This window comes from Gossypium hirsutum, chromosome D13 (assembly GCF_007990345.1).
Source record: "Gossypium hirsutum isolate 1008001.06 chromosome D13, Gossypium_hirsutum_v2.1, whole genome shotgun sequence".
In the NCBI taxonomy this organism is placed as follows: Eukaryota; Viridiplantae; Streptophyta; class Magnoliopsida; order Malvales; family Malvaceae; genus Gossypium; species Gossypium hirsutum.
In genome coordinates, this window is record NC_053449.1 from 2,280,186 (window position 1) to 2,300,146 (window position 19,961).

A 19,961-nucleotide genomic window follows, 5' to 3' on the forward strand; every position below is an offset into this window, starting at 1 on the left:
ATTTCGCACACTTCCATAGTTTTTTCCTACAATTGAAATTTTAACAATCCAATTATTATATTTCATACTTCATTTATGTAAATCATGATATTTTTGGAGTAAAAGAAAATTTTTATTTTGACTTTTTGTTTTATGTAAAAAAAAGTTAAAATTATTATATATATTAAGAAAAATATTTGATACATAAAGTTTTTATAGGATATATTTAAAAAAAATTATACATGACAATTTGTAAAGCTTCGTATGGAATAAAAAAAAAGTACACTTCCTATATACCAAATACTCATCCACATATTAATATACAGTTTTTTAGATAGATATGATGAAAGTATCATATCGGTTCAAAATTTTATACACATAACAAGTATAATTACATATATATTGATAAATTTAATAGATAGATTATGAAAATATAAATCATAAAAAAAGTTACAAAAGTTTGTAAAACCATTATAATCATTATAAAAAAATTTAGATAAAATTTTAAAATTTTGTTACACCCCAAATTTTTCTTTAAATATTTTATAAAATTATAAACATTAAAAATGAGGCATCAGATCGAGCAAGAGCACATTCAAACTTGGGTATAAAAATTCTTTGAAACCAAACTGCAATCCAATATGAGTAGACCCATGGAGAAGTTTTAGTATATTTGATATCATCTTTGTTTCTTCTCTCCAAATAGAAGATTTAACTTGTACTATAAGTATACAATAGAATATAGAAAATAAATGTTAGGGTGTTTTGTTTGTGTAGCTCGGTGGTAGTGGGACTAATGTACAACCTTTTTCCAGTACCAAAAACGCTAACAAAGAGTTCCAAATCTTATCTAGAAATCAATAGGAAGACTACTCAAAAATGATAAAGTGTGAGGAGATGTGGACTTCCCAAATAATGAATACCATGGTGGAAGCTTCTCAAGGACTGTTTCAACCTTCGGTGTCACCACTCCAGGAAGATCAGTTCTGATCCTCAAGAGTGGTCGCTGCTCCGATTGCACCATCTTGTCTGAACGGCGTGTTGAATTTTGCAGCCAGAAGAGTGTGAGTTCAAACTTTGTTGGTGCATTCTTCCCTCCTGAAGCTTGAATAGTATGCCATCCGTCTATGCTACGCTTACCATCTGCTGCAACTAACTCCTCCAAACCCACTGCATGTGAGGTTGAAACTAAGATTATTAGACTGATGAACAAAAGACCAAGTAGAGCAACCAATAATATCAACCTAATAGTGTAATTCTAAGTTACCTAGAATATTTCTGTTCAACACATGTTCAAAATACATTTGAACATAGATATGAAGGTAATATCATCCAAATATAGAAAAATCTTTCTATTGTTAGATAATCCAATCAGTTCTAGAGTCATTCCATTAACAAATACTTCACCAAACACTTGCCTCAACTATCACCATTTCAAAAACTGAAATTATCTTATATTCATTCATTTGCTTCCACAAATGCCAAAAAAGATTGAATATCTTTTTGGTACAACATTGAGAATGGAGAAATGTTGGGATTCGAATCCCAAACTTGCAGCATGCTAATTCTTAAAATGACTAGATGAACCGAGTCAAACTTCAGGCTAAAAAATAATGAATATTTCCACTGAATCGACCTTGCAAGTTGATCCTCCACTACCCCATTATGGTCCACTATAACAAAGTCTGTTCAGATATACCTACATGTAAGAACAGCATTCCCAGAAAACACACTACTCAAGAGAAGCCTATAAAAAGCATGTTTCAAATTTGAATGCAAGCAACAATATTAAGAATGATTCAAATGGACCAATACTCCCATCTGGCACCTAAATGACATGAGTTGGAAATGAGTTCAAACCCTGTCATCCTCCACCCTGATATTGTATTGATAATAAAAGAAAGAAAGAATGAATAATTCAAATGGATTCTTGAATAAAAACTACCAACATGAAACCATAATCAATGCCATCATTACTTCATAGCAAGGGCAAGCAATGAGAAAACTGGTGTTTTAGCTTATTAGTGCAATAGGAATCAAAAGAAGAGAATCCAAAACCAAAGGGCAAAACATTCTAAATGTTGTGGCATATAAAGTTTTGGATATTTCCTAATTTTCCACGATGAGACGGTCCATGTGGGACATTAATCCCAGACACTAACTTGTTCTCACACAATTTTCTCAGTTTATAAAAGTAGAATTTCAGGAACTTTACAGTTAGAAATTGCATATCCGTCCTATCCTTCATAGCGTGGCAATTGTTGTAATTTACCCTCTTGTAGACTTGGCAAAACTAGCTCAAACCCGAAAACCCAACTGACAATACACGAACCAACTTGATTTGAACAAGAAAAGTAAACAAACAAAACCCATCCAACTCAAACCTTTAACAACCCGAATCCAAATTAACCCCAATCCAAAATGAGCCAAATCAGAATAAGATGACATGATCTGAAATTAAATTAATTTGACACTAAAACTCAATAATTTGACTTAAATGATCTCAACACCAACAATCCAAATGTGAAACCCAAAATGAACAAATGCAAGTATGCCAATGGGAATATAAGATGAATGACAGACATAAACAATCTTCATCATACCATTAAACGTGAAATCTTCTATTTCCTCAGTATTGATTGCAAGAAACCAGCGTATGGACCTCTTTGTATCGATTTTCACTTGTGTGATTCTCTTATCTCCGTTTATATCTTTAACAACATCTAGTGTGGGAATATTGGACTCATCCCATCCCTCTTCGGTTCCATCATAGGTCAAACAGCCATATTTAACTGAAAAAGTAACATAATCAATAGCCTTGTGTCTGCCACATACAAACCCCTCTTTGATTTCCTCAACTTCCTTAGTGAACTTTCCCGGAGTAAAGGAAAATAGAGATATGTATGAGTTGGGCTTTTCACCAAATCCTCCTGTTGTATCCACAACATGCACCACCTGGAACCATAAAAAACTTTTGTTACCTCAAGATGATATAAAAACATATTTAATCACATGCTAGAACTATGCTAACACTATTCAACAATCCCATTAATATTCAATATATTCAATAACTGACAACTAAATCTATTAATAAAAAACAAAGACAGTTCAATCTAACATGAGTCTAAAAATAAGTTGGAGCATCCCCAATCTGTTAATGTAACCTGAAATTTACCAATAGAAGAAGAAATGGAACTTGTTAATATCAAGTACTAAAGCACAGTATTCCCCAAGTGGTTCTTTAAATGGTAGCAGAATATCAGGATGAAACCATATTAATTAAAAAATAAATAAATTACAGAGAAAAATATAACTTTTCTGACTTTTTTTTTGAGTGTGGGGGTGAGGTTGCTAAGGTTTGAACCTAATCTTTCATGCCTCACAAGCCTCTTTCCACTTTTTTCTTAGCTTATGTGAAAATGATACAGGAATACATGTTCCCTCCTAATTAAAAAGCAAGGATACTACTTCAAGCTCTGCTGGAAGTGATTTTAGACTTTATGTGATCATTGTAAATCATCGCAAGTATAAATATCAAAAGGAAAAAACCTCATATAAATCTTGTTAATTTAGTTCCATTCCTGACCCTTTTCTTTATGGAAAATAAAGTACAAGATAAACATAGCTGTTAGAATTAAAAACTGTCTTTTAGACTTTCTTATTAGCTTAAACTTAAGAGGATTGGTGCTTCTCTATTAAATTAAAATTCCCACTCTAGCTCTTTGAAGCTAAGCAAGCAAGCAGCTACAAGAATCTAGAACAAATCAAATACGTTAAACATTTCACTCATTGAAATTCTTGCATTCAAGAATCAAGACACTGAAGCACAAACAGGACATTTTCTCAAGTTATAATGTCAAGGGATGTCAACTATCAGTAATATACCGTAAGGTAATACCTTGATATAGTAGTTCAAGAATGCAATAGTTATACTATAGGTATGAAACTTACATTCACAGCTCTGGCAGTTTCCTCAGTGAATGGTGGAATTATACCAGAAAATACCACAGCAAGTGAGAGAGCAAACAGAATACAAGTTGAAAGGACAATTGATGTTTTTGCACCTAGCAAAGCGGTAAGATAACATGAAGAGAATAAACAAGCATTTCAAATACGTAATGGAGTGACAACATAGGAGAATATTTTCAAAGAGATGGTTAATAACAATATGACAATAAGGAGGAAAAGTAATTGACTGTGGAAGTATAAGTGACTGTCAATCTCACAAAATATTTTCAAGGACATAAATAAATACTCGAGAAGCCCTTAAAATCATTACTACATCGGTGATGGCATGTTAATAGCTCACTTAAAAAATTCATTAACTTTGGAAGCCAAACTCATTACTTGTTATTGCATTCTTCATAACACCCGCATTTGACCTAGGAACCTAATAATAATAATAATAATAATAATAATAATCAGCAGTAGGATGATTAGATTATCTTGCTCAGCCATAAGTTCTTTGCTCTTCAAGATCATCATGCCATCAGCTGACGGTCAAAAAACTTAATTATGTATCAATCATCTACACGTGAAGGGATCTGACTGTAAGGGCAGTTTAAACACACGATTTATTATCATCTTATTATTCAACAGCCACTGAAATTGGAATTTTTCAGCATGTTCCAGAAGTGGAAAGGTAATGAAGTCTTGCTCATGCTATTTCATACAACAGACTCTAAATAACATGTCATGGATCAAATTCAAATTGGCTCAAAACTTGAAAGTCACCCTCTTTCTGCCTGAAATAAAAATACTTTGACCTTTAAATTTGGGTAATGACTATCCTTAATGGAAAATATATTTGCAAATTTACAGTTTCGATATTCATTGAACAATAAAAACGTAAGATTGATACCCTCATCGTTACTAACAAAAATGTCAATGCCAGGGGAAACCGTAGAAAGCATTTTGTAATAATTAAACACCTGCATTTATTATAAACATATACCTGAAAGATGAATATATGAAAGGAGATACACCAGGGTTAGGCATATAACAGCTGCAATAAAAAGGGAAAGTCCCACACTTGGCAACCACTCAGGAGTACCACCTGGATGTCTAAATAAGCATATAAAACAAGCGAGGTCAGTAGTGTTATAAACTGTCTAAAGCAAGTATAAAAACTACATTCCAAAACTAAATTAAGAAGCTTTGTTGAGGGCAGAAACATCGAAAATTTTTCTGCTTAAACAGACCATGCTATGCCAATCCAGCATATACCACAAAGGATGTCAACTGGCATACTGTCTAAGCACAAGAAAGATAGCCAAAACCTAGAAATCAGAATATCAGAACATGTTCACTATACAACTCTAAATATCAGGCATTCCGGATTTTGGATCTTTCTGAATTCTGATCATAAGGCCACATAACAGTAAGGTAAATTATTACAGACCACAAATCCCCAAAAATTTTCATAACTATGAAAAACTTGGATAAAATCAAAGAGTGCATCCAGAATCTTGTGTGACCAAAAAATACCAGTTAGGCTAAGGGAATTTTATAGTTCTACTGCAAAAACTTCGCAAACATGATTGAGTAGCCAAGCATAATTATGTATAGAGAAATTATAGCCAAATGATGATGTTAAAACAGATGACCCCTCCCTCAACTTTAGCAAAATCCTCATAAAGCTCAATTCAAATATGATAATCACTATAATGAAACAAAATGGCAAACTGATTTTTTGATATTCATGCCCTCCAACTAATATCACATTATCTATATGCATGGAACTTGGGTTAGGATGATTTGTAAAACTGAATATCACTTGAGATCAGATGCATATATTCTGAATACAAACACAGCAACCCCAAAGTTTAAGATGATTTGTTTGATGCTGATAAGCAAAAAAGCATATAACAACTCTCATCATCTAGAGAAACTTACTCAAGCAGACAATTAATGACATAAGGAAGGGTTAGGATAGTATCTCAACCAAGGAGCAAACATTCAAACTAAGATGATCTCATAAATTTTACCTGATAAATCGCACACTAAGTCCAATGATTACAGTAGTTAATTTAATAAATTGGCCAGCTGAAGCTAAAATCGGAATGGCCAAGCCCATCCACAGAGTTGCAAGTTTGAGAGGCTTCGGTAAACGACCTGGGGTTAAAGTTGCTTCCAACAAACCATCTGAGGAATATGGTAAAGAAAATTAGTCTAAAGCAAATACCATCAGGATACAAATTCCAAATATTGGCCAGGAATAAGAAAACAAGAAGATAAAAGTAATTTCACATGTGTTATCAATATTAAGTATGCCAGGCATGCATCCAATCCACCGGGGCACAACTCAGAAATCAGAACAATGTACATTATTCTTCTTAATATAAACAGACATCCTATTCATCCAAGTCATGAAAAGTGAAGTACAGAAGGCAAACTAGTAAATGTTAGCTTACATGCAAATGCTGGTGGAACAAGCCAAACAAGAGCAAGGTAAGATGATCCAATTTTATAGTAAGTTCCTACAACCAAAAGAACAAGCCACTGCAGAGAACCAGCTTTAAAGAGCCATCTTTCAGTCTCTAACTTGATCAGATCAGCTTGGATAGCAGGTGACAGCTGTTTTCTCTTGGCATAAACATTTGATAAATATCTTTTCAAAACAAGATAGCCCAAATGCTGACCAATTAAAGCACCAAGAAAAGCAGGTGCAGCAAATAACCCCAAGACCAACCACGGGATTGAAAGATATGGCAAAGGTGATGAAGATATCAGGGGTAGAATGAATGCAGCAAGAACAGAAAAACTTATTGAAAATATCCACATGAGGATATTGCTCAAACATGAAAAGGCCAATGAAACTGCAGCTGTAGAACCACCCATAAGCAAAGATGTAGTCCATATAAGAAGCGACTGAAGTATCACTGAACTATGTAGCATGTTTGCAAACCGTTGCCGGTATATAACCATATATTGCCCCTGAAATCAACAAAGTTTTAGCAATAGCATCCCGCAAATTTTTCATGGTAGCAGAAAGCCCCGTGAATTTAACATGGCTAAAAAGGAAATAAAAATGTAAAAAGAAAGAAAGCAGATTTCAAAATAAAAAACTATGTGCAAGAGATTATGAAGGTACCAAAATGTCATAATACACAGCAGTATCATGGCTAGATTGTATGTCACCAACCGTAGCATTGGCTTTTGAAAGATGAGAGGATGTTGCAATCTGAAGCAGGAAAGCAAGCATGTTTTCTCCAAGATGTTGAAGAGATCCTGACTTTAATAGCTTCAATTTGTCATTCTGCAGAAAATATTCAAATTTAACTATTCTGAAATAAGAAAGAATTAGAGTTGTCAATGTTCTCTCCATTTCTTTTTTTGTTGTTTCTTAATTAGCATGGAAAATGATTCAATTTTCTTCATTTTAATTAATTATTTAGTTATACTAGGATTTCATTTACTGTCTCATAGACTATGAATAGCTTCCAAGACCAAGAATGCACAGAGGAAATATCAAGATTCAAAGGGAGCATTAAAAGCGAAAAATAATAATAACATGCACTCAGCTAGCTGATAAATATAAGGATGTTAATTAGATTTCCTAATGAAAGTGCAGTTTGTGATACTAAATATCGAACAACTATTCTAGTTAGAGGGTTACTAGCCAATTTTATGTGCATTGCATCATGTCAACTATTAGACCTAAAAAGAAAACCAGTTTCCAATCTTCATAAATTACTAAAAGGGATAAATATCAAAACTATACATGAACTTTGATCCAATATGTAATCTCGTACATGAACTTCGATTTTGTGTGATTTTATACATGAAATTTTGATTTAATTCAAATTTCACAAATCACTAACAACATTATCGAATTAGCACCACTTTATGTTGATATATTACATACACAAACAATTATAGTAATTTAATATGAAAATAAATGTATGTATTCATTTCTTTCAATGTGTACAATTGAATCAAAATCAAAGTTTCATGAATACATATGAACCACAATTCAAATTTCATGTGTATGATTGCACCAAATCAAAGTTTATGTATCAAATTGCACATTAGATGAAAGTTCATGTATAAATTTGATATTTATCCCTTACTAAAACTATGAATCTTATGGAGTAAAATAAAATGATTCTTTTTTTTATATTCCAGAAATATTTTTTTAAACAATTAGCTAGGCGTATGATTAATAAAGGCCCTATTTCTCTTGATTAATTTTCAAGCTTGTTTATATATCTGTAATCACAAAAATCACCTAAAAAGGTGCCATATCCAACGAAAATGACAATAATTCTTAGAATTAGCAAGACAAAATATTTAAAGGATAATAAGTTAGTGAATTTAGTTAGAGAGGGATCCATTAAGGAGAGCCTTGATCTTCGAAGATGCCAGTTTTTCCATATGGTACCTCTCACTTCCATTGGTTACTCCTTTGTCTTGTGAGAACCACAAGGATACCTTCTTTCTATTAGTTCAACAAAGCATAATGCTTCTTCCGAATGGTTGATCATAATGGCTTTCGATTGATATCAGCCCATCTAAATGTTTTAAATCTCCCTTATACAACAGGTGCTTCCAATAGATGACAGACTTCTTTCTCCACAAATTAATAACTCTCTCGTTTATCCTTAGAGCTTTAGTCCAAAGAAGGGAATAAAGTGTTATTTGTAACCTTAGCATTAATAAGCACTAAAATAGATTTACATTATTATTATGCATAGACTTCATAATAAACTTGAGGGTTATCTAACCTATAGTCTCCAAGAGTTGCAACTTCTATCTTACTCGTTTTTTAGCCTTATTCTATCAATTTGTTGTCGCTTTTCTCCCTAAACCACGCCATTCATTGTCCATTATTTGATAGTCTGAACCACCATAATGTACTCTACATATTTCAAAACTCCATATTCAGAGAATATTATATTTACTAACTCTTATGCATTAGAAATGTATTCAATCCATCCTGCGGTTACATCAATTTACATCCTGCTCCCTAAGTTTACAGCGACTCAATGCTTCTCTTGCAAGCCTCCCACTTGTCTGTGACAAGAACAGTTAATATCGGGATTCTATCCTTGCCTATCAGCAAGGCTATCAAATTTTGGACATATACGGCTCAAGATTAGCATCTAAATTAAGGAGCTTGTCTTATCTAGGAAAAAGAAGACCTAGTAACTCCACTCCTTTGATCAGAGTAATAAAAGATTGCAGTTCATCAATAATTCAATACCAAAATGTAAGTTCCCAATTAAATAGCGAAAAGAGGCAAAGAAACTGAAGAAACCTTGGTGTGATATACTGCACCATGGTCTGCGTACACAAAGTCAAGCCCTGAAAGACCAGCAACCTCTCTGTACACTTGGAAATCTGTTGCAGAGTTTATAACTCCAGAAGAAAAAATGTCCTACAGCATTGTATCATTTAGATTTTAAGGTTTCCTTCTGAATTTAGCAAATTTAACTACTAAAGCATGACATGAAATAAAAAAACATACAAAAACATGCACATGCATTTGAATATGTGCGTACACACACCCAAAAGGAGAAGCAGGAAAAAACACACCTGAAATATGATATTACCAGATGGGTATTTTGCAACTGAAGCAAAAGTCTCAACAGCCAATGGATGAGGACCAGCCTATCAAGTAAAGAACAAGACATAAGATGACAGGAAATATGGTTAAATATAAGGAAATAGCAAGTAATCTTGATTTTGATTATTTTGAGGTTCAGAACATATATGAAGAAGTACTGAAATTTTCACATGGTAAATCACAAGAACATCACTATTAACATCAAATCATACACAACAATGATCTTACAACATCTCATACAAGCCGATGGTAGATTCAATCATATGCTTGATGTCACAACAGCAAAAGCACTTCAAACAATACAAAGCATCAACTTTAAAGAAGGGAAAATAAGCATTTTGGTATGGTTATCCAACAATCAATGTTGGCGACTGTCTATGTGTGAGAGGAAGAAGTTCCCGGTTAGTTCCTTCCAGTATTATCACAGTTGTCCGAAGTTAGATTGGAGAAAACTATTTGCCTTATCCACCAAGGCTACAAATCTTTGTTAAAAGCTAACACATATACAATATTTGACAACATAACTGAAAAAGATGCAATAAAATTGAAGATTGGGTAAATCAGACAAGCAGGTATACACCCAAAATATTATTCGGTAAATCTGCTTAAATCTGTTTTTAAGGAATTACCCTAATCTGATTAAGTGGATTTACCAGTCTCTTCCAACAAGTCAATGGGGGGACCAAAACTTCTCCCAGAGATATACCTGAAAAATGGCAGACTTTCCTCCAATACCCATGGCCTCCAAATCAATAGCCATACGAATAGTTGTACTCCAAGGGTGCTGCAATGGCAAACTAAAACGTTAATCCTTTAACTCAAAAGATTTTGCTATTTGTTGCTTTCTGTACTTGAACTGTCAGTATTGGAGTAACCCTACACATTCACTATTGGAGTAATACTGCAGAAGAATAATCACTCATTCATGTGATAGTAACCATTCACTATTGGAGTAATACTGCAGAAGAATAATCACTCATTCATGTGTCTAATACTGACAGAACTACAATTTAGAATACAGAAAGGGAAAAGTATCCAAGATTGAATGCTTCAGTGTAAATTACCCACTAAAGTTTCATCATCTAACCGATTGTAAAAATCTACCAATAGATACTAATATTTCACTGAACTTGAGCTATGCTAGTTGTCTACTAAAACAATTTAGACAGTTTATCTGCTATGCTCCTTATCAAATACAAAAATAGTAAAGAACAGAACTTGCAGCATTCTAAATGAATGCCTCCACATTCCCTTTTTAAGATTTTCAGATCTATGTATGCCTCCACCAATCTTGTTCCTCACCAAACTTCCTTCTCTAGTTTAGCTGCTTATATTCTCTCTCTGTAGCACTACTAGATCTCGACTCCATGAAGAAAATATATATCTTTCACTTACATGCTTAACTAGAAATTATGCAACTATCCAACTTCACTATTAGAAATTTGTTTCATCAACCATTAAACTAAAGTAAGAAACCAACCATATGTTTCATACAAGTTAATCCAAGCACTATACATGTTGGACACATTCCTACATTCCTGTGCCTACGATATGTGCAGAATAGAAAATGGATAAGACTCTTCCATCTTTGATTAAATCATACTATTTTTCTTATAAATCTTCCAGTCATTACCTAGTAGAAAACACATAAATGTATCATCATCATCAAGGAAAAAGGAAAACATAAACAACTAAATCCACCAAAACAAAACCATTCACCTTTAAGAGGCTAATCTTCATGAAAATCATAGATAATACAGCTCAAGTTTCAAGTGAAGGCCTTGAAAACACTTCTAACCTGTGTTATAAAGCTATGAGCACCACTTAGACCCTCCTCCTCTCCAGTGTTAAACAAAAATATCACAGAATTCTTAAATCCATGAGCCCACTGAGAAATCCCCCGAGCAAGTTCCAACATAACAGAAACACATGAGCTACAATCACCAGCTCCTTCCCTGAAGCAGCACAGAGATGTTTTCCGAAGGGAAAAATAATCAGAATAACCAGAGCTGATGAAAGATAGACAATGATGTCACACAAAAATGGGCAGTGTTGTAAATATCTGGTGTTCCCATATGAAAAGATTGCAACCACACCTTTTCGAAATTTTCAAGAAATGAGCTGAAAACTGTTGCAGCGCATTTTTCCCAACCACAATCTTTTGAAACCGGATTCAAAACTTTTTGTTTTGAATTTTGAACCAATAAAAAGAAGTTTGTATTTTTTTCAGGAAACTAATTAATTTGAAGTCTTTTTATTTCTTGCCTTAATTGAAATGCAAATGATATCATTCACTGCATATTACCATGTATCTAACCTATAATTTTTTTTAACAATTGAACATTATACTGGTTCATTAGCAGCATACATATCACAGTACAGGCTGTCAGAAGAAATTATGATTAAGAGCACTAGCTGAATTCAAATGGAAGCAACATAAAGGACGCATACACTAAATATTGCACATTTTGGTCAAAAACAAAACTTATTTGAATCAACATGAAGTAGAAGAACGGAGAAGGAAGAAACATACGTTGAGAAAACAGTATCAATATGGGAAGAAACCAAAATAGCATTTTCTCTTGCTTCAGGTGCATATTTTGGCAGCATTCTTAATACGATGTGATCCAGATCAGAATAAATAATTGTTCTGTCCACAAACATGCCACTGTCCAGGCGAGTTGCACCAACATTAACATGGAAAAGGTCCACTTCAACATCAACCTCCCAGTGAGCTGTTTTTTTAATATTTTCTAATTCTGCCAAAACATACTGTTGTTGAAAGCAGATTAAGTTAAATCTACAACATGATTGCACAAGAAATGGATCGCAAGAACAGCCACTGTAATTTAATATATATATCAATCAAGATGCTTGACCGATGCAAGAACAGCCCTTATAAAATAAGGGATAAATCAAATCATAAAAATGCAAGGTAATCCCTGTAAAACAGCAAAATAAGAACATTTTTAAGGCACAACACAATATACCAACAACAACATAACGTCATCCAGTTGTTAAATTTTTCTCAAAATGACAATAAAGAAAAAGAGCTATATTAAGATCCTTTCCTATTTTTGTAGCCATAGCAAAGAATCCAATAACAATGCAAAGCGAATAGAATGTAATCAAGATTTGGGACAATAATCCTATTATCATTAGGCAAAAAACTAATGGTTTAATTGACCCAACCTGCAGAGCAAGTTCAATAGCGTCAGAACCAATTGTATGCGGACCCAATTCAGTCAGTGCCTTAACATGCTTCATTGCAGCCACCTCTGAGAAACCCCTTTTGCCTGCTTGCTCAGCAGTAAGTGGCACAGGCAAATTCTCATACTGGTATTGGTAAACAGCCCAGGAAGAGTATACAATCACCGCAAACAATGTCAGCCATGTGAAGCCTGACCTCCGTGCAGTTCTTATCTGAATACCGTGATTCAGTTTGGCTTCCTCATCAGTTTTAGAGGTACCACTTGATTTCTTGGCTGATGTATCTGGTGCAGTTGATGAACTTTCAGGTCGCCTTCGCATTTTCTTAACCAATAAATCTGCTCAAAATATGATCAAAAGGTTAGTTTAAAGAGATTCTCTTTGGATGAGTCAAGGTAATATCTTTTAGCATTCACCCTTACTTCCAAAGGCCATTAACTAATTCATGAGGGTAATATCTTTTGGCATTCAACCTTACTTCCTACCTTATTCTTGTCTACAATTATTATTATTTGATGAGGGGATAGTTTAGGGTGTCTAGCGAACGAACCCAAAACCTGATATCAACTTGGAGTTTATTTCAACATTAGTCCTTCGCCATTACACCATGGACTTGGTTGACTAAAATTTTTATTAATAATTGGACTAATTTGCTACTAAACTTAAGAGTAAAAGAATCTAAGCTGAACCAGAGGTGGTTGGCAAAGAACTTGTATTCAAATTCAGTAGACACTAGTCCTGAGTTCAATCTTTGGACTACCCCTACCCCTTATAAAAAAAACTCCAAGTAATTTAACCTCATAATATATATTCTTATTCATCCAGCGCAAAATTTGAAATTCTCCATCAATTCAAATCCATGGGATCATTGCTCTCAATCCAAAAACCATAAACAAACCGAAACACAACATAAAACAGAAACGGGTATTTACATAAAACTAAAACTAATTTTTTTTTTCAAATTACATATCAATCCAAGTCAATGAAACTACAAGATTACATGAATACATGGCCAATTCGAAAGCTAAAGAACAGGAACATTATTAAAAAAGAAAAAAAATGTAAATTGAAGAGGGATACGATAAACAAAAACTAACAAAGAAATTTTATTTAGAGAAGAAGGATAGACTTACGATGGAAATTTGATGCAAAAAGACAAAAGCTTCGGTTATTTTCTGAGAGTCAAAAGAGAAGCATTTAAGTTCAGGGAAAGCAGGAGATGCGGATTGGGTGCTACTTAGGAGCGTACAATTTATACCATCGTTGAAATTATGGTTTTCACATGGGCTGAGATTAACCGGTTGAATTGTTTTTAGGTGAAATTAAATAAATTATTAAAAATTAGAAAAAAAAATTAATTGGACCCTCAATTTGTACGAATTAATGGTCGGGCTTAATGGGTTTAAAATTTTGATTGGGTTCGACTTATGAGCACTTCTAAGTACAATATATCAAAATCATATTATTTTTTGGAAACATGTCGAATAACACTTTATATTTAGTTAATTATTAAAAACAAAATAGTCAATTGACTCTTAACTCGATTATTATGGGCATTAGGAATTATTGACAATACAAGAGGATGTGAGTTCAAGCGTGTTAAAATGTATTATCCTCCTATTTATGAGTTAGAGAGGGACTATAGATAATTGTAGGTATTATGTCAAAAATAATAAATTTAATCAGAATTTATAATAAAATTATTAAATAAATATTATTAAAAACGAAATAATATTTTTTTAATGATTAAATTAATAATACAACTGCAAAATATTAAATGCTAAATGATTTAGGTTTGGAATCTGATGAAAGGTAATAATGAATAGTAAGGCAAAGGAAGAGCTTTATTAACAGGGAATTGGCAGTAGGTTTCAGCTATTCAGCCTAGTTCAATGAATTTGCATATGATTAGGTACAAAAAGAATTTAGAGAAAAAACTTTATTTATGACTAAACCTCACTAGTTTTTGTTTTGGTCACTTAATTAAAAAATTATAATTTGATTATTTAAATATTCAAAAAATTTTATTTAATTCATTGGGCAATATTTCCATAAACAAGCTTCAAGCAATGATATGATGATCGGTATGGTATATTAGTATCCATCGACAAGTAAAAGAACATACCTTAGATCCAAGTTGATCTAATGATCAATGTCAGAGATTGGAGAAAAAAATTGTTTGAATTTTAGTTTGCAGATTCATGACGTCCAAAGTTGTTTTATAAAAAAAATTGAATTGTAGAAGAAAAGAAAAAAGATGAGCTTTCGATTGATGCAGGTAGTGCAAACAGAGAAAGCTATATACCATCGATTTTAATGGCTTAGTAACTTAAAAGAAAACTTTTCAATAATTTATTGACCAAATTGTAACTTTTTTAGTTAAGTGACCAAAATAAAAATTTATTTATAATTTAGTAACTAATGGTTTTATTTATTAATGGTTTAGGTTTCAGACTTTATTTGTTGTTTTTATTTTTTCCATATTTATTAAATATTATATCTTGTATATTATACATTTGTGATTGACTAGAAATAATTTCTTTTTCTAGTTTATCTTTTAATGAGAATTTTAATTTCAAAATGTATTCTCTTTTAAGTTCCGGGTCTTGAATTTTATCAATAACTTCGATCATAAATTCTTGGTATTTGGTTAACATATTAATTGAGAGTTCATTTTCATCATTAGAAGACTGAGATGTTGTACGTAATTCGTCTATTTGTAATTTATCTGTTTCGGTAGATATATCATTTTTAGAAGAAGTTGTTTCTAAATTCTAACAGAATCTCATTTAATTTTTGCTCTATTTCTTCATCTAGATTTAAATTATTGATTTTTCTTTTAATTTTACAATATTTTGAGATATGTCTTGGTTTTCCACATCTATAACATTTTATTGTTTTATCAATTTTGTTTTCTGTTTGTTATTTCTTTCCTTTTTTTGTATTTTCTATATTTGAGTATTTTTATAATATTCTGAAATATTCATCTTTCTATTTTTTGGTTTTACAGTGCAACATGTTTTTGAAGAAAAATGTTCATTCCTAATGTCAAATTGGTGGCGGAATGATCCTAATTCCTTTTTACATTGATATCTTTCTTTCTTAAGTTATTTTTGTAATTTTAAATCTTGACAAATTTTTAATCCTCCTTTTTGGGTGCAACTAATTAGTTCACCATATGTAAACTTTTCATATGGAATAATACCTCTGTAATTTTCTCTTATTTGATTTCTAACTTTTTCTCCTAATAAAGTGGTCCTGTGTGTGAGTTCATGTGAAAGCAATGAGAAGTTATTTTTATTATCCTGCTTTGCGAGTTAGTTTCTATTTTTTGAAATTAATTCTCTTTCAAAGAAAAACTTCCCATCCTTTTTACGTTTTTTTTTTGTTTTCCTTCCACTTTTTTCTCTACTGTTTCCTTTTCTTTTCTTATTGGTTGGGATCTTCTCCCACCCTTAGTTTACTGTTCGAATCCTTTCGTACATGATATTCGAAGTTCTGTTGTGTTGTAATTCTCTAGTCAAATTGTGTAAGTGTTCTTTGTCAAGTTTTTCTATGTATGAGTTTTGATGAACGAAGTTATATTTTTTTGTATGGAGTAGATTTCTTATTTGCACAAGTTTGTTAGGCGATGATCTTAAGAGTAACACTTTTCCTCAACGATTTGAGTTGTGTGTTTCAGTTTACGAGCAAAGGTAAGCGTTTAACTTCGTTTAAGATTTGGTGTCAAAGTCCTTCGATGTACTTCGCTTTGGATGTTAGTTCAAGCGTTTTGTTCTGGTTTATTTGTTTGATTTAGCCATTGTAGTGTTGTTTTTTAGGTTCTAGGATTGCCTCTGTTGCTTCTAAGTCAAAACCATATCAAGTGGGTACCAAAAACCTGAATTTCAGCAATTTACGAACGTCGAAAAACATGGCCTTTGACGCCACACGGTCGTGGGTTAGGCCATGTGGTAGATTGTGTGAGGCACTGTTTAGGGTCACGCGGGCTAGGGACACGGGCGTGTGTCCAGGTCGTGTAACTCATTGTTTGGGATCACACGGCTATGTGTGAGACCGTGTGACAAGTTGTGTAAGTCACTAAGAGGGCCATACGGGTGTGTGCTAGGCCGTGTAGGTCACATGGGCCAGACACTCAGGTCGTGTGTATCCATAAGGGCGTGTGGATCAAAATTCTGAAAGTTTTCTTGAGGCCGTGAACGTCTTTTGGGTCAAATGTAGGTCTTCCGTAGGGTCTGTATGATCTGTATAATTTAGTACCTGTACGTACATAACATCTCAGTGCTTTGGTCCAATGTCCGGGTCAAGTATGGGGGTGTTACAAGATATATTATAATTGCACTAAAACGTCAATAAGATAAGCTAGATACAACATAATAATAACAAGCAAAGTAAACATGGACTCTTTGCAACTAAGAATGCAGAGATTCTGTAACACCCCTTACCCGAGACCGTTTCCGGAGTCGAGCACGAGGCATTACTTAGCTTATCTTACCAATTCGGAGCATAAAAACTAGGTTTGAAAATTTATTTCATTATTCGCAGCAAATCTGTCCAATCGCGCAGCAGTTACTAAATTAATTATAACTTGAGCTACAGAACTCGAAATTTAATTCCGTAAATTTTCCCTGAAACTAGACTCATATATATACTCACCATAAAATTTTTAGAATTTTTGGTTCAGCAAATTAGTACAGTTTATTAGTTAAAGTCTCCCATGTTTCACCACCTGACTGCCCTGACCTCTAGTCACTAAAATAAGTTTTCTCACTGTAGGATTTTCATATGAAGTTCTTACTTGTTTCTACAGAAAATAGACTCATTAAGGAATCTAAGCATGTAAATTTCAACTCATAACCATTTTTTTACAATTTGTAATTATTTTCTAAACTCAGAATAGGGGACTCCAAAAACAGTTCTGACCCTATCTTACTAAAATTCACATATCTTAAAATATAAATTTCCTTTTTCTACACCGTTATTTTTCCATGAAAATAGACTCAACAAGATTTAATTCCATATATCATTCACCCTCTAATTCATTTTATACTATCTTGGGTGATTTTTCAAATTCACGTCACTGTGCTGCCTGAATTCTGTTTCTTTGCAAAATTTTATCCTTTCATGATATCCATGCATAATTTATCACCTAATCTTTCATAACAACAAACACCTTCATCCTTAATCATTTTAATAACCATACATCATCAAATACTTACACATCACTCATTAGCAAAATCATCACTACAAACATACAAAATAACTAAATCCCTATACATGCCATACACAAAACAAAACGTCTATTTATACCGAGTTATTTCTTTGATAGTGTGATCGGCCTCCGACGTTTCCTTCGATCCCCGAGTGGCTAGATAAGTACTATAAGAAGAAGAAAATAAAGAGATTAAGCACTAGGCTTAGTAAGCTTACAAGCAAATAAATCACAACATTCAACATAATGGATAATTATGCATAATATCATCTAACATCATAAATTTCTTTACTTCTCAATTTCTATCTTCTTCTTTATTCCCTTACCTTCTTTCTTACCTGACCTTTCCGTTTTCATAAATATAATCTACTTTTCCTATGATGTTAATTCACTGTAATTTAACTCGTATTCTGACCCGTTGAACCACTCGGAATACTAAGGATACTAGGGTCATTCTTGTCTATCAATACCCTGCCAATGCCATGTCTTTGACATGGACTTACATGAATTATTCCTGTCTCCAATGCCATATATAATATGGACTTACATGGCTCAATCCTGTCTCCAAAGCCATATTTCTAATATGGACTTACATGGCTCATTTCTGTTCTGTCCTGTCAACCCTAATATCCTAACATTCCTAGGGTTCAACCGGGGCTTTCTAACACTTTTCCTCTGTCACTTCACCTTAAATTCGACTTTAAATATTTTCATAACATAAATATATAAATGCTGGAAATTGACAATAATAATGTAAAATAAAAGAATATTGCATTTATTTACTGTAAACTTACCTCGGTACCAATTATAGCCAAATTTACCAACTTAGTCTTCAACTTTATTCTTCCCTTTGTCTAACCTCGAGTTTCGTACTTCTTGATCTAAAATAGTAAATTTAACTTATTTAATAATCACATTCATCAAAATAGCCCTCGACTCTAACTTTTTCAAAATTACAATTTTGCCCCTAAACTTTTACATAATTACATTTTTGCCCCAAGGCTCGGAAATTAAACTTCATCTCTTATTCTTATGTTTTATAACATTCTGAACATTTTTCCCTTCTATGGCAACATCAAATTCTAATTTAATCCCTTATCAATACTAATTTTATTTTTGCATTCTAACTCTATATTCTCTCTTAATTCTTACTATAAACTCAGTTTAATTCTTCAATTTCCCCATAAATCCCTAATTTCGGGATTCTTTCAATTTAATCCCTATCAATTCAAAACTTATATTTTATTTTACAAATCAATCTTTTACTAACTTCTAACTTAAAATTCAATCATTTTAACCTCTAGTTCATCAATTAATTCAACATAACTCATGTCTAACAATCTACTAACTTTCAAAATATCAACATAAATCAAGTAGTATTTATCTCTAGGATTCCAAAAACTCAAAAATTATAAGAAAAAGACTTAATTTGACTTACCAATTGAGCTTGGAACCTTAAAACCTTAAATTTCCCTTTTTCTTTTTCTTTCTTTCTTTCTTTCTTTCTTTCCTTCCTTCTCTGCCCGTTTTGCTCTCTGTTTCTTTCTCTGTTTCGTCTCTTCTATTCTGTTTCTTTTCTTTCTTTTTTCTATTCTTTCTTTTGTTTTATGTATATATATAATATAATATAATATATTAATGATAATATAATATAAAAACATAATCATTACTATAATATAATAATATTTTTTTAACACATAAAAATCTCAGATTTTTATACTTATGCCGCCTCAACTTTAGAAAAAGGCATAATTGCCTATTTGGTCCTTTTAACTTTTCTTTAATCTATAATTAAACTTTTATCCCTATTGCAATTTAATCCTTTTTCATAATTAACTATCGAAACATTAAAATTTCTTAAAGAAACTTTAATATTATCCTATTGACACTCCGTAAATATTTATAAAAATATTTACGGCTCAGTTTATAATATCGAGGTCTCGATACCTCGTTTTCGACCCAATTTACCTAATAATTTCATTTAAATCACAA

General features: G+C 32.5%; 1 protein-coding gene across 2 annotated transcripts; it reads right to left on the reverse strand.

Moving 5' to 3' along the window:
- Positions 1–621: 621 nt before the first annotated feature.
- LOC107944269 (endoplasmic reticulum metallopeptidase 1) lies at positions 622–14,033 on the reverse strand. 2 transcript variants are annotated; one of them, XM_041109924.1, is made up of 14 exons: positions 13,891–14,033; positions 12,740–13,095; positions 12,081–12,319; positions 11,346–11,502; positions 10,254–10,331; positions 9,517–9,591; positions 9,239–9,358; positions 7,124–7,237; positions 6,393–6,915; positions 5,967–6,123; positions 4,934–5,043; positions 3,931–4,043; positions 2,583–2,934; positions 622–1,149 (listed from the first exon to the last, which is right to left on the reverse strand). In XM_041109924.1, exons 2-14 carry the CDS (start codon positions 13,076–13,078, stop codon positions 830–832), a joined length of 2,697 nt encoding a protein of 898 aa, XP_040965858.1. In that variant the 5' UTR covers positions 13,079–13,095; positions 13,891–14,033; the 3' UTR covers positions 622–829. The 2 variants fall into 2 exon arrangements, with proteins under 2 accessions (XP_040965858.1, XP_040965857.1); XM_041109923.1 differs by having other exon boundaries at positions 7,073–7,237.
- Positions 14,034–19,961: the final 5,928 nt, after the last annotated feature.